At 41.5% G+C, this 13959-nt stretch overlaps 1 protein-coding gene across 2 annotated transcripts in view; it reads left to right on the top strand.

Moving 5' to 3' along the window:
- Nucleotides 1-13959, top strand: part of CAMK4 (calcium/calmodulin dependent protein kinase IV) — an 83613-nt gene that overhangs the window by 27165 nt on the left and 42489 nt on the right. The window contains exons 2-3 of one of the 2 annotated variants that reach the window (XM_028747882.2): nt 4226-4304; nt 11239-11292. In XM_028747882.2, coding sequence (XP_028603715.2) covers nt 4226-4304; nt 11239-11292 — 133 coding nt within the window. The remainder of the gene's footprint in view (nt 1-4225; nt 4305-11238; nt 11293-13959) is intronic. The other variant, XM_028747883.2, reaches the window with a different exon arrangement.

The raw sequence follows: 13959 nt of genomic DNA, 5'->3' as shown, positions 1-13959 counted from the left end.
CGTCTTGCAAGTTTGTTTCCTTTTTCTTAACACCGTTAATTCGAGGAGCAACTCATAGAACGCGGTGTGGTAGCCTTTTTTGAGGTTTTTAAAGACTTTGGTGATTTTTGAAGCTTTTCCAAAACTTTCTCGACACCGTGCTTCGCAAGACGAAATAAATCGCAAGACGACAAAACTCGTGGAACGAATTAATTTCGTCTTGCAAGGCACCACTGTACTGAAACAGCATTTCAAAAGCTGTTCACAATGTGGCACAGTGGCAGCAAGTAGGTTAGGAAGCTATTCAAGGCAGAAAAATAAACAAACTTTCCACTGGGCTGGGAAAAGCCTGGATACTCTTTAGAGCCTGGCAATAAATTTGCTGTCATTAGGCTAATTCTGAAATAGCTGGCTTGGTGAAGTATTTGATTTGTAGAAGTAAAGAAAAAAAATGAACTATGGCAATTTGGTTATATTTTGTGACATGTTTTAGAGATGATGCTGTCTTAATTGTAAGGAGATAGACAGGAGAAGTGGGAAGCGAGTGTTTTGCTCAACAGTTTTGTATGTTCTGCTTTCCAGCCATGGTTTCTTTGATGTGCAGACAATTCAGAACATTTCCCCCTTATTGTTTGTAAGCCTACACAGATTAGAGTAGACTTTTAATTATGGTGAGCTCCTTTGGGCATGGCTTATGATGGAAAAGTAGTGTACAATAAACCAGTGTTGATGATAGCTTCACTTGTCAGACCCAATAGTAAAACAAGCCAACAAACAAAAATCCATTTGGGAGCTAAAAGACATAGATCCAAAATCTAGAAGTGCCCTGATGTTCTTTCTTGGCAAAATGAAAGCAGAAAAAAATGCTAGCAAAATTTTATTTGCAGGGTTTTGCAGATGTTAGCAGGGTGTGTGATTTCAATCAGCCAAATGGCATGTGGGAAAGGTTAACTCTTCCCTCCCTCCCTCCCGCATTCACATTCTTTATTCTCTGACATCCTTTTGGGGGAAACACTATCTTGTCCTTTGCTTCAGTCCGCCAAATGTCTTGGGTTGGCCCTGTTCCTCCACAGCTGCTATCAACAGAACAAACATGGAGGAGATAATTTTCCTGGATCTCTCATGTAGTTGAGCTGATGTGGTATAGCGGCCAGTGTGTTGGGCTAGGACCTACGAGATGGGGGTTCAAATCCCCCCCCCAAAGTCATGAAGTTCACTAGGTGACCTTGGGCAACTAACCTACCTCAGAGCTTTGTTGTTGGGATCAAACAGGAGGCGGAGAACTATGCACTGCTCTCTTTTTAAGAAGAAAAGGTGCCAGTACTCACCACGAAGTTATTACAGTGAGTGCCACACTTTTATCATCTGAAAAAAAGTGTCAGTACTGTGTACCCTTGAGTACCCCTAGGAAAAAAGCCCTGGAACTATGCCACCTTGGAGGAAATGTGAGATATAGATGTAATATTAAATGATAAAATAAATAATCTACTTTGTCCTGAGAAGAAATAAGGGAAATGGAACATATAATAATTAAAAGGCAGGGAAGGGGCTGGATCAAAAAGGTGAGAGGAACAGAATCAAATTCTGAAACAACAACTAGAAATAAGTTGCCCAAAGCCAGATTTTCCAACTCACAATGTATTTTTAGGTGGTGAGAGGCCTTGATGCTTTCCCCAAAAATTATTTCTGGATAATCACAGGGACATTAAATAAATGGAGGGGGGAGTTGCATGTGCACACACAAGATTTCTGAGACTACAACATTCTCTGAATCATTACCTATACAAAATTTTGACTACTGTGGACTACCAATTTTGTATGGTCCTACAAAATTACACACCTAATCTCTTATGCATGTAGAAAAAGTTAGCTTTTATAGTATCGGATCCAGTACCTTATCAGGACCGTTTCATGCAAAGCATTTACCCGTGTTCATTTCATCATTTTACAACCTTTTATTTTGATTTGGGTAGCAATTCTCTGATTAGATAAAATAGAAATTGGATTTTGAAAATATACTCGCACAAATCTGTTTAAGACTTGAATAATTTATCCAGTTGAAATTTAGGCAGGATTGGATTTGTGGTGGTGGTGATTATTGTATTTGAAATGCAGTCCAGGGTTGATCTGATTCTTTTTTTAAAGATACATAGTGCAATTGTAGCTTTATTAAGCAAAACGTTTCTTTTCCTACTGAATGTGCTACAGTTGCTTTGTGTAACATAGAGCAAAGACAAATGTGACATTTTGGAACAGTGGAGCAACTTTGTAAACTCCTTTACTACATTTGATCCACATTTCCCTTCCATTGTTGAACTCGAACAAAAGAGGTTCTGCAAATCTTCTGCAGAAACCAGCTATGCATGGTGCTCATTGGCTGGCTTCATACCAAGAAGAAAAACTTCTCTGGTTCCTCAAACTTTGGAGCAGTCTTGCACTTAAATAAATAAATAAAAAGTGTATAAAATATTAATAACGAATGAGCACAGAAATGCATCATGTGGTGCTTTTAAAAATAAAAATGTATACAGCCTGACTGAAGGATGGAGAGGGAGAAATGATGGGCAGCCGAGTTGCCATTTTATTTAGCATTATGCATGCATGCATGCATTGTGGTTGCGTACTGTTTTGCAAATGGTTCACGCAGACCAGAGGTCAGCAAACCTTTTCAGCAGAGGGCCAGTCCACTGTCCCTCAGACCTTGGGGTGGGTGGACGGACTATATTTTGAAGAAAAAATAAATGAACAAATTCCTATGCCCCACAAATAACCCAGAGATGCATTTTAAATAAAAGGACACATTCTACTCATGTAAAAACACGCTGATTCCCAGACCGTCCATGGACCGGATTTAGAAGGCGATTGGGCTGGATCCAGCCCCTGGGCCTTAGTTGGCCTACCCATGATGTAGACCTTGCATTTACCATAGTTCCCAAATCCATTCACCTCTTAAATCTGGCACCACCTCACTCCACTCCCTGCTCACCCTTCTCAGAGAATCTGAAAAAAAGTGAACAAAGAGACAGTTATGTCCCATGGAAACATTTGAGGCAAGAATTTTGTCTGTCAAGCAATGCCCACAAGAAGGAAGGGTTGCTGATGCGAATGGAAGAAAGTTCAGCCATAATAACAGGATTCTTCTCAACTGCAATTCTGACAGTTTCTTGAGCGGCCCCAGAATTATTGGCTCTTTCATCTTTATTGAAAGGACCGTTACTCAGAGATCCTTTTTTCTTTCTCGTTTTGTGTCTTCCACATCTGCCTTGTGCTACAACTTCCTTTAAAATGTCCTGAGTATGCTGCTGGGTCAGGTCTACTTGACATTAATTGCATTTCTATTATTTTAACTTCCCTTCTTTCTCTATAATATATGCTACAAATATATTAATTAGAAATGGATGCTCTTCATTCAGTGAAGATATGCGCAGGATGCAAATTCACACATCACTTTCCCTCACTTCTTAACATGTAGATAAGAAGTTTGTGTGAACACACACATGGTAACTGGAAGGTCTTGCTAATATATTTTTCAATGTAACACATTTTGCATTAGGGAAATGGTGGATGTGTCTGGGTTTTTTAAAATTAATGTTCAAAGAGTTCTACCAAACAACACTTCTAGAACTGCAGTATAAATATTCCATATAAGAAAACACATCACCTAATTCTGTCGTTGTTGGGTTTTTGTTTTTTTAAAAAAGGAAGTGGGGATGTATGAAAAGTTGAATACAGTACTGAAAAGAGCAAAGAAATTTTCAAGACTGACAGCTGAAGATTGCATTTTCCAATGTGCCAAAGTCATTCCAGCAGTGAAACAACAGCTCTCCCGTGGAACAGAAAGAGCTACAAATGAAACAGTTTTCTGTTCTGCAGGAGTGTTACAATGTCGATAGCATTGGATTTTATTTATTTGTTTATTCTTCACGATTCCCTAGTACTGTACTGTAGTTAAATATCCCTGGGCAATGGGAATGGAATAATGAACAGAATTACTTTGTGTAGGTGTTACATTGCTGAGGAATATAGCTAAAATAAATTCCAAGCAAGTACTTGATCAAAACTGAAAATCAAAACCGTACAGTGAAAAATCATAACTTATTTTAATTTCCAAGAATTAAATTTCAAATTTTAAAGCAAGCTCAGTTTTCAGAGAAATAACGTTTTATAGAATAGAATAGAATAGAATAGAATAGAATAGAATATATTCTACATATCTGAACGTAACTTTATATTCTGTTTTTTTCAGGGGTGCAACATCTATTGTCTACAGATGCAGGCAAAAGGGAACACAAAAGCCATTTGCTGTCAAAATCTTGAAGAAAACTGTAAGTTTCATTCCACCACCACCACCCCTTCTCAGATTTTTCTTACAGAGGTTTTCTTCAGAGGATCCATTGCAAATGTGTTTAGGCTTTAATTGCACAGTCTGACCAATGAGGACGTTCCAGCTTTGTTTGATTTAAATTCATGATGTGCACACCAGCAGCCTTCGGAGGAAATTATTCCCAAAGACATGCTATGCATTTACTCATCTTTTTGTATATTACTATTCAATCTGCATATTGTAAAATGGTTAGTAGAAAATGTATACTTAGAAAACACCAAGTGCATGAATTCCTGATGAGAACAAAGCAGCAGGAAGCCATGGAAAGGACATAAAAAAATATAAGAGGTTCTGCAAACTAACCCATATATCTTGTATGACTTCGTGATTTGAACTCAGCCTTCTATGGAAAGCAGAATCTTCTGCACAGGCATGAGGGTATGGGAAGAAGAAAGAGATTATCACCTCAAGACTACATGCCAGAAAGAACACAACAGTTCTTGTTTTTGTGAAGGAAGCAACCTTACCTTTGGTTTCATGCTGCAGTTGTACCTGAGCAATAATTCTGACTCAGGGAGTGGCCAGCCCTCAATGCAGCCCTCAGGAGAGGGATTGGGGGAGAGAGAGAGGTTTAAAACAAGAGTAAAACTGTTTATGTGTTCCTAGAGAATTGCTAATTTCTTCTGTAAGTAGGTTAATGGCAGGTGCTGCTTCAACTTTGCTAGCATGCCATACTTTGAGAACTCTGCATTGTGGCATGTTCTCTGAGTGCTGAAGGTTTCATGGTATTATAAAAATAGCATTAGGATTAAAAAATTCAGAAGAAGTACAGTCAGGAGATTCATCTAAGAGCTGGTTATTACATAAGCACCTGCAACTCTCTCAAAAAAGTTGCTATTATTCGAGCATCATATTTAGCTTTGAGGCCGAAATTCATATGGATTTTTCAAATTAGTAAGCAGAATGGTGAGGTGAGAGGAGAGAATTTGGATACAGTGGTACCTCGGATTACATACGCTTCAGGTTACAGACACTTCAGGTTACAGCCTCCTCTAACCCAGAAATAGTACCTCGGGTTAAGAACTTTGCTTCAGGATGAGATCAGAAATCGTGCTCCGGCGGCGCGGCAGCAGCAGTGGGAGGCCCCATTAGCTAAAGTGGTGCTTCCGGTAAAAAACAGTTTCAGGTTAAGAACGGACCTCTGGAATGAATTAAGTACTTAACCCAAGGTACCATTGTACAGGAGTGTGGAGGATGGGGGGGGGGGGACGGCTAAGCTAGATGCATTTCCTTTACAACAACAGTTTTATGATCCAGCAATATTCAGTGGCGGAGCTTCATGCTCCGGCACCAGGGGTGTGGTGTGCATTCTGGGGGGCGTGGCGCTCTGCCTGCAGGGGCAGGGCACACAGCGCGGGCAGGGGGGCAGCAGCAATGGAACCCCACAGGGATTGTGCTGCCGGGGGCGGCACGCTCCACCCGCCCCCCCTCTTCCTCCACCAGTGGCCATATTGACAGTGAAAACCTTTTCAGGTTTCAGTGGGTAAGTGAGGGGAGGCATTCAGTAGAGAAGAATGAGATTTGTATCAATGGAGATCCAAGTCACTTCTGCAAATGGAAAGAGCTCTTCTGTAGGTGGAATAGCACATTTGTACCAACTGTATCACTGTAGGCCGCTTATTCCACCAAATAAGAGGACTGTTCTTTCTGTTCCTCTTATTTCACCAGGGGAGGTTCAAGCGCTACTTACGCACCATCTTCCATGGAGTTTAGACTTATCTTCATCAGTAGCTCCTCCAAATTTTAAAATGTTCTGACAATAATTTTAATGAGTCCTACTTTAAGATGGTTTTATTGTTTTCTCGCCAAAGGGGCTTGAAATACTAGAGTGGCGCCCGCCCTGTGGAACGCCCTCCCATCAGATGTCAAAGCGATAAATAACTACCTGACATTCAGAAGACATCTTAGGGCAGTCCTGTTCAGGGAAGTTTTTAATGTGTGATATTTTACTGTATCTTTGGTTTCTATGGAAGCCGCCCAGAGTGGCTGGGGAAACCCAGCCAGATGGGTGGGGTACAAATAAATTATTATTATTATTATTATTATTATTATTATTATTATTATTATTATTATTATTATTATTATATAGAGTTGCAAGCTGAAAATTTAGTACAGTGCAGATGTTCCTATTTGAGACCTAATTCTCATTTTCAGCCCCAGATGTAGCTCTTTGCTCTGCAGTAAAATATCTTGACACCACTGTTGAAAGCGTAAACACAGTGCAATGGAGCTATGCGACCATGTTGCAACTATCTGTCTGTCTGGAGTGAATATGCATAGTTCTAGCCCCCTCATTTTTAAAAGATAGGCAAATTGGTTAATATGCAAAAAAGCAGCAAATTAATAATCAGGGGTATGGGACGTTTTCTATATGGAAAAAATCCAGATTAAGGCCCATCATATTGGGAAAGAAGTCAGTAAGTGCTTTCGGATGGGTGCTTTCTTGAATGACAGGCATGGTCATTCAGCATATCCAACCAACAACTACAGGAAACATTGGTTAAATAAATTTATAATGGTCTCTTCCATTTTGAGAGTTTAGTTTAAGGGGACCAAGTAGAACATTATGAAAGAAATAGATTAATGCAAAATTTGGCATACACAGCTCTGCAGGCCCATTTATGTTAACAATTATTTTTCAGTGGATCCTGTGGAATTTCATTGAAGATCAAGGTACATACAGGTCGCAAAGCTTGCTTACCCTTCTGAAAAAGGGAGTTCATTGATAGGTGACTTTTATTTGAGAACAGCTTGTCCTTAACCCCCATGTTTTATTTAGAGTCTTCAATAAGCTAAAGAAATGAAGATGGGGCTGTTAAGATGAACACTCTGGAAGGAAATAGATTAAAGGTGTCGTTATCAAAAAATTTAAAAGGGCAATATAAAAAACGGCTCCCCTCCCCTTCCCTAGTTGTTGGTTGACTCCAACTCCCTCTCTTGAAACTCGAATGAAAAGTGTGTTGTGATAGAGAGCACCTTTGGGATAAACCAATGACATTTATAAATTAAAACAGATCCCCTGAGGGACATGGAAGCATTCTAACGTAGTCATATTAAAGGGAGTCCCTCAGGGATGATTTTTTGAGAAAATCATTGTACTAATCTTCCCAGAGAAGCGGAAAAAGATATGTTTTATTCCTGATCACGACCCAAACTGGCAACAGTTTTTACAGCAATTGTGGGACTTGAGGCAATTTTAGGTTACATCCCAGCAGATAAAATATCCAGAGATGGAGCCAAGTCTACTTGTCTCTCAAAAATAAATCTTCCCTACCAACAGCAGTTGAGGTTATGTGAGGCAGTTTTAACTGAATGTCTTCAAAGATTGAGGGATCTGCTCAGGCTTTAGAGAAACTAAAGTGAAATTGCACCGGGCTGCAGTCCTGCACCCATTTACCTGAAAGTAAGCATAATTGAACTAAATAGGAAAAAGTAAGTCCTCCTCATAAGTGAGTGGACATACCGTATTTTTCGTCCCATAGGACGCACCTAGTTTTTTGGGGGGGAAATAAAGGGGGGGGGGAATTCCCTTTATTTCCCCCCCAAAACCAGGTTGGGGAATCCAAACCAGGTCGAGGAATAGCAGGATGGCGGCGCTACGCCTCCCCGCTGTCCCCCGAGCTTGTGGGGCTGCCTGATGTCTGCCCGAAGCGCAGGGCACTCTGCTTCAGCACGCCCCGCGCTCCGTGCAGCAGGCTGCTATCCGCAGCCTAGGGAGCCCTGTGGGAACTCCCGCGGGCTCCCCAGGCTTGCTGATAGCTTCCTGAAGCCTGGAGAGTGAGAGGGGCCGGTGCGCACCGACCCCTCTCGCTCTTCAAGCTTCAGTGAAAGCCTGTATTCGCCCCATAGGAGGCACACAGATTTCCCCTTCATTTTTTGGAGGGGAAAAAGTGCGTCCTATAGGGCGAAAAATACGGTACATAGGATTGTGTGCTGTCACAAATCTGAGCCCCCAGGAAGAACCATTTAACCGTCATGTCAACTTTCATCCCAGTTCTGCCAACTTATTCTCCCCTCTTTGATCAAATCTCCTTCTCATTTACTGTCCCCTGCTGCTTCCATGGGCATACCAGCAAACTTATAGCTAGTCCAGCCATCAGTCTTGCTCTCCGCATTCTGTTTGGCGTTTGTTGCTTAAACTTGAAATGCAAGAATGTTTCTGCATTTATCTGTTCATTCACCACCTAATTAATTACACAACAGAGCTTTTTAAAGTGTAAAACTGCTTCAAAGATCAGGGAGGGAGCATTATTGGGTTGTTTCTACAGTCGGGCCTTTTAGTAGTGCTGAGGCATTGCTTTCCCACTGTCCACTGTAAGCAAAATCAAAGCGGTAATTCCATGCAGTGCTGCATATATCATAAACATTCCCGCAATGCTCATCACAATGGGCAACAGCCTATGCTTTCTTGGAAGTCCCAAGTGATTCTGCAGGATTTGTTGAAAAGAACTTGTGCGTGAGAATGCAGCCTCTGCATGGGAGCAGGAGGAGGAGCGGAAAGATAAAGAAGAGAAATTCAGATGTCAGAAGTTCTCGCACCACACAAGAGGCAGAGTTGAACTGGGCCCTGAAATTAATATAATTCATTGATGATTACAGAAAATCCAGATGACAAAGCTGCTAAAACATTTGCATTCCTATGTTTTCGTGTTGTCCTACTGTTCCTTTTGAACGCTGAATTACACTGGGTTATTTCACTTCCTGTGAAACTTCAGCATAATGTTGTTGAATTTGGGCTGGCATAGCACTATTGCCATGCAGGTTGAGGGAGAGGGAGATAACATTTTCAGTGGTTGCCTGACTGGATGGCTAAAGGTAAAGGTAAAGGGACTCCTGACCATTAGGTTCAGTCGTGACCGACTCTGGGGTTGCGGCGATCATCTCGCTTTATTGGCTGAGGGAGCCGGTGGTCATGTGGCCAGCATGACTAAGCCGCTTCTGGCAAACCAGAGCAGCTCACAGAAACACTGTTTACCTTCCCGCAGGAGTGGTACCTATTTATCTACTTTCACTTTGACGTGCTTTCGAACTGCTAGGTTGGCAGGAGCCGGGACCGAGCAACGGATGGCTGCTTCAGTGCTATTCACTGTCCATCCTTTGTCCTTCAAAGGAGAAGGCTTAGCTGAAAGGGGTTTCTTTACATGAAAGTGACTGTCAGGCATTCATTACACACATTTGAATGTAATATGGAGTCTGGCTCTGATAAAGCAATAACCTGAAGCTTGAATGTCAAATGTAGCATAGTTTAACTATGAGAACTTTTTAAAAAATCATTTAAAAACTTGTTTGCTTCTGTAAAGAAGAGCCATCTTCATTATTACTCTAGTTTCTAGACTTGGCATGATTATTTCTCGGCTAAGTAAAGCTGGCAGTGCTGTGATTCCATTTTCCCAATTAGCTGCTGTTCTACAGCCAGATGTTTAATTTAAGTAAGGTAAAGGTAAAAGTCCCTGGACGGTTAAATCCAGTCAAAGGTGACTATGGGGTTGCAGTGCTCATCTTGCTTTCAGGCTGAGGGAGCTGGCGTTTGTCCACAGACAGCTTTCTGGGTCATGTGGCCAGCATGACCAAACCACGTCTGATGCAACGGAACACTGTGACAAGTGCAGAGCGCACGAAAACACTGTTTACCTTCCCACCGCAGCGGTACCTATTTATCTACTTGTACTGGTGTGCTTTCAAACTGCTAGGTTGGCAGGAGCTGGGACAGAGCAACAAGAGCTCACCCCGTCATGGGGATTTGAACCACTGACATTCTGATTGGCAAGCCCAAGAGGCTCAGTGGTTTTGACCACAGCAACTTAGCACTGTCCCTTTGGACTGGAGATGATGGGGTCTGAACCAGAGACCCTCTGCATGCCAGGCAGCGGCTGAACTACTGACATGCAGACCCTCTATTTTTGGCAGGGCTAACTACCCGTCTTGCAAAAATGCATGCAAGGAAGCTGTCGCACCAGTTCTCTTTCTAAATAACAGCAGCTTTAGTGGAGAGCAGAGTTATTTAACCCTTTCCTGTGCCACAAATTGCTACTTCCCTCATATATAAGCTGCACTCACTCCGTAGGGTTCCAAACACAGCTTGAATCCTGAAGCTCAAGGTTAGTAAAGCAAGAAACAGCCAGCAGTATTTCGCTGTACCATCTGTTGACCAGACTGTTGGAACTAAGCCAGGTAATGTGCAGCTGAGTCTTGTTTCTATGAACACCAAACTAGTGCCAGAGTAGGGCTTGGTAATAGGTTTGTAAGCAGTAGAATGGATTTCACTTTATCCAGATTTTTTGTTTGCCCGCACCCAACCCCCCACAAGGTTTTATCCTAAACATTTGGACTGTTAATGATGATGCATACTTTACCATTTATAAATTATATAACAAATGATAAGTATCAAATAAATGTGGCCTTCAGTGTTGAGACACAGAAACTCTGCAGTGCGAGATACCAGTGAGCATCCTCATAAACATTTACCTGTTGTTGTCATGACATGAAAAGCTCACTAATGCCATGGTAGTGGCTGCTAAAACATTTTGATGGTAAGCATAGGTAGTATGTTTCACAAACATTAATTCACACATGTATTCAGAGCATAGTTTAGAGATTGGGTACATTTTTAGCAGACCTAGGGAAGACAGGGTTTTTTCCCCAGCTAGAACTCGGCAGAACACAGTTCCGGCAACTCTCAGCTGGGCGCCATTGCTGTTATAAGAGAACAAGGGAGGCGTTCATGGTGAGTTCCGGCACCTCTTTTTCTAGAAAAAATAGCACTGTATAAGGATATACTATTTTTTTGTACCATGAGCTCCAATGTATCCATTGGGCCAAGGCTAAACTGGGCGTAAAGCTGTTATAGTAATCTGTAAACAAACATGTTATTTCAGATGTTGCCTGCTGAAGAGCTCTGTGCAACTCTAAAGAAGTTGTTTCAAGAAAAGGTATTGCTATATTTATATATATTTGATAATAGGAAGAGGGTATTAAGTGGCTTCAGAAAAACTAGAACTGCAAAAATATACCCGCCCAGTTTAGTAATCCTATGCAGCAAAAGATCTGCTTGCAGAGGAAATTCTCTAAGTATTTTTCCATTCTCTTCATTGATGTTGGGCTGCCTGCTCCATGGGAAGTGAAAGGCCAATTCATGTAGGAATTCGATGTCTGTACAGACACTGAATCACATATTCAAAGCCTTGTGTTTAAAGCAGCCTTAGGTAAACTCCATTCATGTAAATAAATTATTGCTAATCAGTCAGTAGCCTTGTTACTACAAAGCAGGGAGGAGCAGTAAGAAGAACATTGTCCCTTGAACCTGGACGGCAGCCTGTTTGTTGTAATGGTAAAGAGTGCATTTTGCCTAGTATTTATGCTACACATTCAGCTAAATGCGCAGCATTCATTCTGCAAGGAAATAAGTAACATGTGTGCAGCAGCTGTTGCTTGGTAGATGGCATTTACTGCAACTATTGGTCATGAATTCTATGTAACGATTTTGAACAAACATTAAGGACGGGATTCACCTAATGTACCCTGCCAGCAGAAGCTTTGTGCAAGGGTTTCCACTTGTGCAATGGAACTTCCTCATTTCTCCCCCCCCCCAACATGCCCCCTGCCCTGAAATTGCATCTGAGGGGGTCAGGAAAAACCCCAGAACAGCACATACAGAGGGGGGAATGTTCCATCTGGCAAGCAAATATGCTTGCAGATGGAACCTTGTAATTCCATCCTGAGACTTCAAAATGCTAAAGTAGGACAATAATAAATGCCAACTATTACTCTGTGGTATGAACATGTGTAGATATCATACTGGCAAATCAGGGATGGAAACTGCCAAATGGAATTTCTGAGCATTTGTATGAACTGGAAACTGGAAACAAAAAGAAACAAAAATCTGCTGGGTGCGCAGAGTGCACTGAAGGACTGAGTAATTAATGTTTTATTTTATAAAACTGAGTGATGAGTTCTGCTGAAACATGCAACATTCATCTTAAGTGGAGAGGCAGTCAGAAAAACTACTGGAGCTTACAAAACAGTAAGATTCCACCCCCCTCCCCAATTGTTCCTTTCTTCCGTTCTTGTTTACCCTCTAGGCACTTATTCCTTCCCCTCTTGTTTCAGCGAGCTTGCTGGGTCTTTTCAGAGCACAGAGGAAACCTTTCCCCTCTCCCAAATGTGTAAACAAGTGATATAAAATTCTGTCTTTGAGCACATTTCTAAAATTAACTTTGTAGTGTTGTAAAAAGAGAATCCTCTGTGACATGTTGGCACTAGAGGGTCACTGCTGCCTCACACAGAAGTAGCTTGGGGGCACAGATATTCGCCAGCAGGGAGTGCTTACTAACTTAATAAAACAAAGGGAAGTCTTGCTTCATGTACACCTTGCTTCTGCTTCTTGAACATATCCCCCCCCCCCAGACTTAGTGTAAACTTGCCCGTATTTTTCGCTCTATAAGACGCACCAGACCACAAGACGCACCTAGTTTTTGGAGGAGGAAAACAAGAAAAAAAATATATTCTGAATCTCAGAAGCCAGAACAGCAAGAGGGATCGCTGCGCAGTGAAAGCAGCAACCCCTCTTGCTGTTCTGGCTTCTGGGATAGCTGCACAGCCTGCATTCGCTCCATAAGATGCACACACATTTCCCTTACTTTTTAGGAGGGAAAAAGTGAGTCTTATAGAGCAAAAAATACGGTATTTTTCTTGTCTCCTCTGTATCTTGCGATATTCTCAAATCTGTCTAAAATAGCTGATCATCTTTGTTTCAGACTTCAGACCTCTTCGCGCCCCTGATCACATCTACTATTTATTTTATTTTTATGATTTCTTTTCCTTATATAGGTTTCAGTGATGTTGACCTCAGTGCCTGGAGCATTTTCTTCTCTCACTGGTATTAGCAAGATTCCCTCCACCATCCCCTCCACCATCCCCTCCACCCCCTGAGACTTCTTGCCTTCCACTTTGCAGAATTATAGAGTTGGGACACTAAGGGTCATCTAGCCCAAAGCCCCTGCAATGCAGGAATCTCAACACGTGGTCTCCCATCCACTTTGAAACTGTGCCGGACCCTGCTTAGCTTTGCAAACATGCTAGCAGTTTTATTGCTGAACCTCTAGTCTTCAAACAACATACTGTCTTTTTATGTAGACATTAAACTCAAGAAAGGAGGGCATATTTTCTTATATTGGTTTTTGCAGTCACACTGATGTCGTTGGAACTGTGCTCAGAAGGTAATTGGGCACAAGGCAGCTTTCAGAATAATAATGTGTTTCTAATATATTGTGTAAATATATAGGATGTTTGAATGGTAATGCAAGATTTTAAAAAGTAGCCTTGCTGAATGAGACAGGTGGTTGTAGCAGGTTGTGCTGTCTGCAGATAGAAAACTTTTTGATCCAGTGGAACTTCCTGTCAGCTGAAACAATGGGTGCTGATCAAATTTCCATCATAATTTTGTATGAAACGTCACTGAAATCTTTGAATCTTCTTTAAGAATGCTGGTATGTTTGCTCAGATATCTATTTCTTAACCTGCAGCCTTATCCTAAATATATTAGCATGCAAGTAAGTCCCAGTGACTTCAGTAGGACTCACTTCCTAGAACATGTGTTT

Source organism: Podarcis muralis, chromosome 11 (genome assembly GCF_964188315.1).
Source record: "Podarcis muralis chromosome 11, rPodMur119.hap1.1, whole genome shotgun sequence".
NCBI classification, from domain to species: Eukaryota; Metazoa; Chordata; class Lepidosauria; order Squamata; family Lacertidae; genus Podarcis; species Podarcis muralis.
Note: the sequence above shows the minus strand (reverse complement) of the source record. Positions and strands in the feature narration are given on the sequence as shown.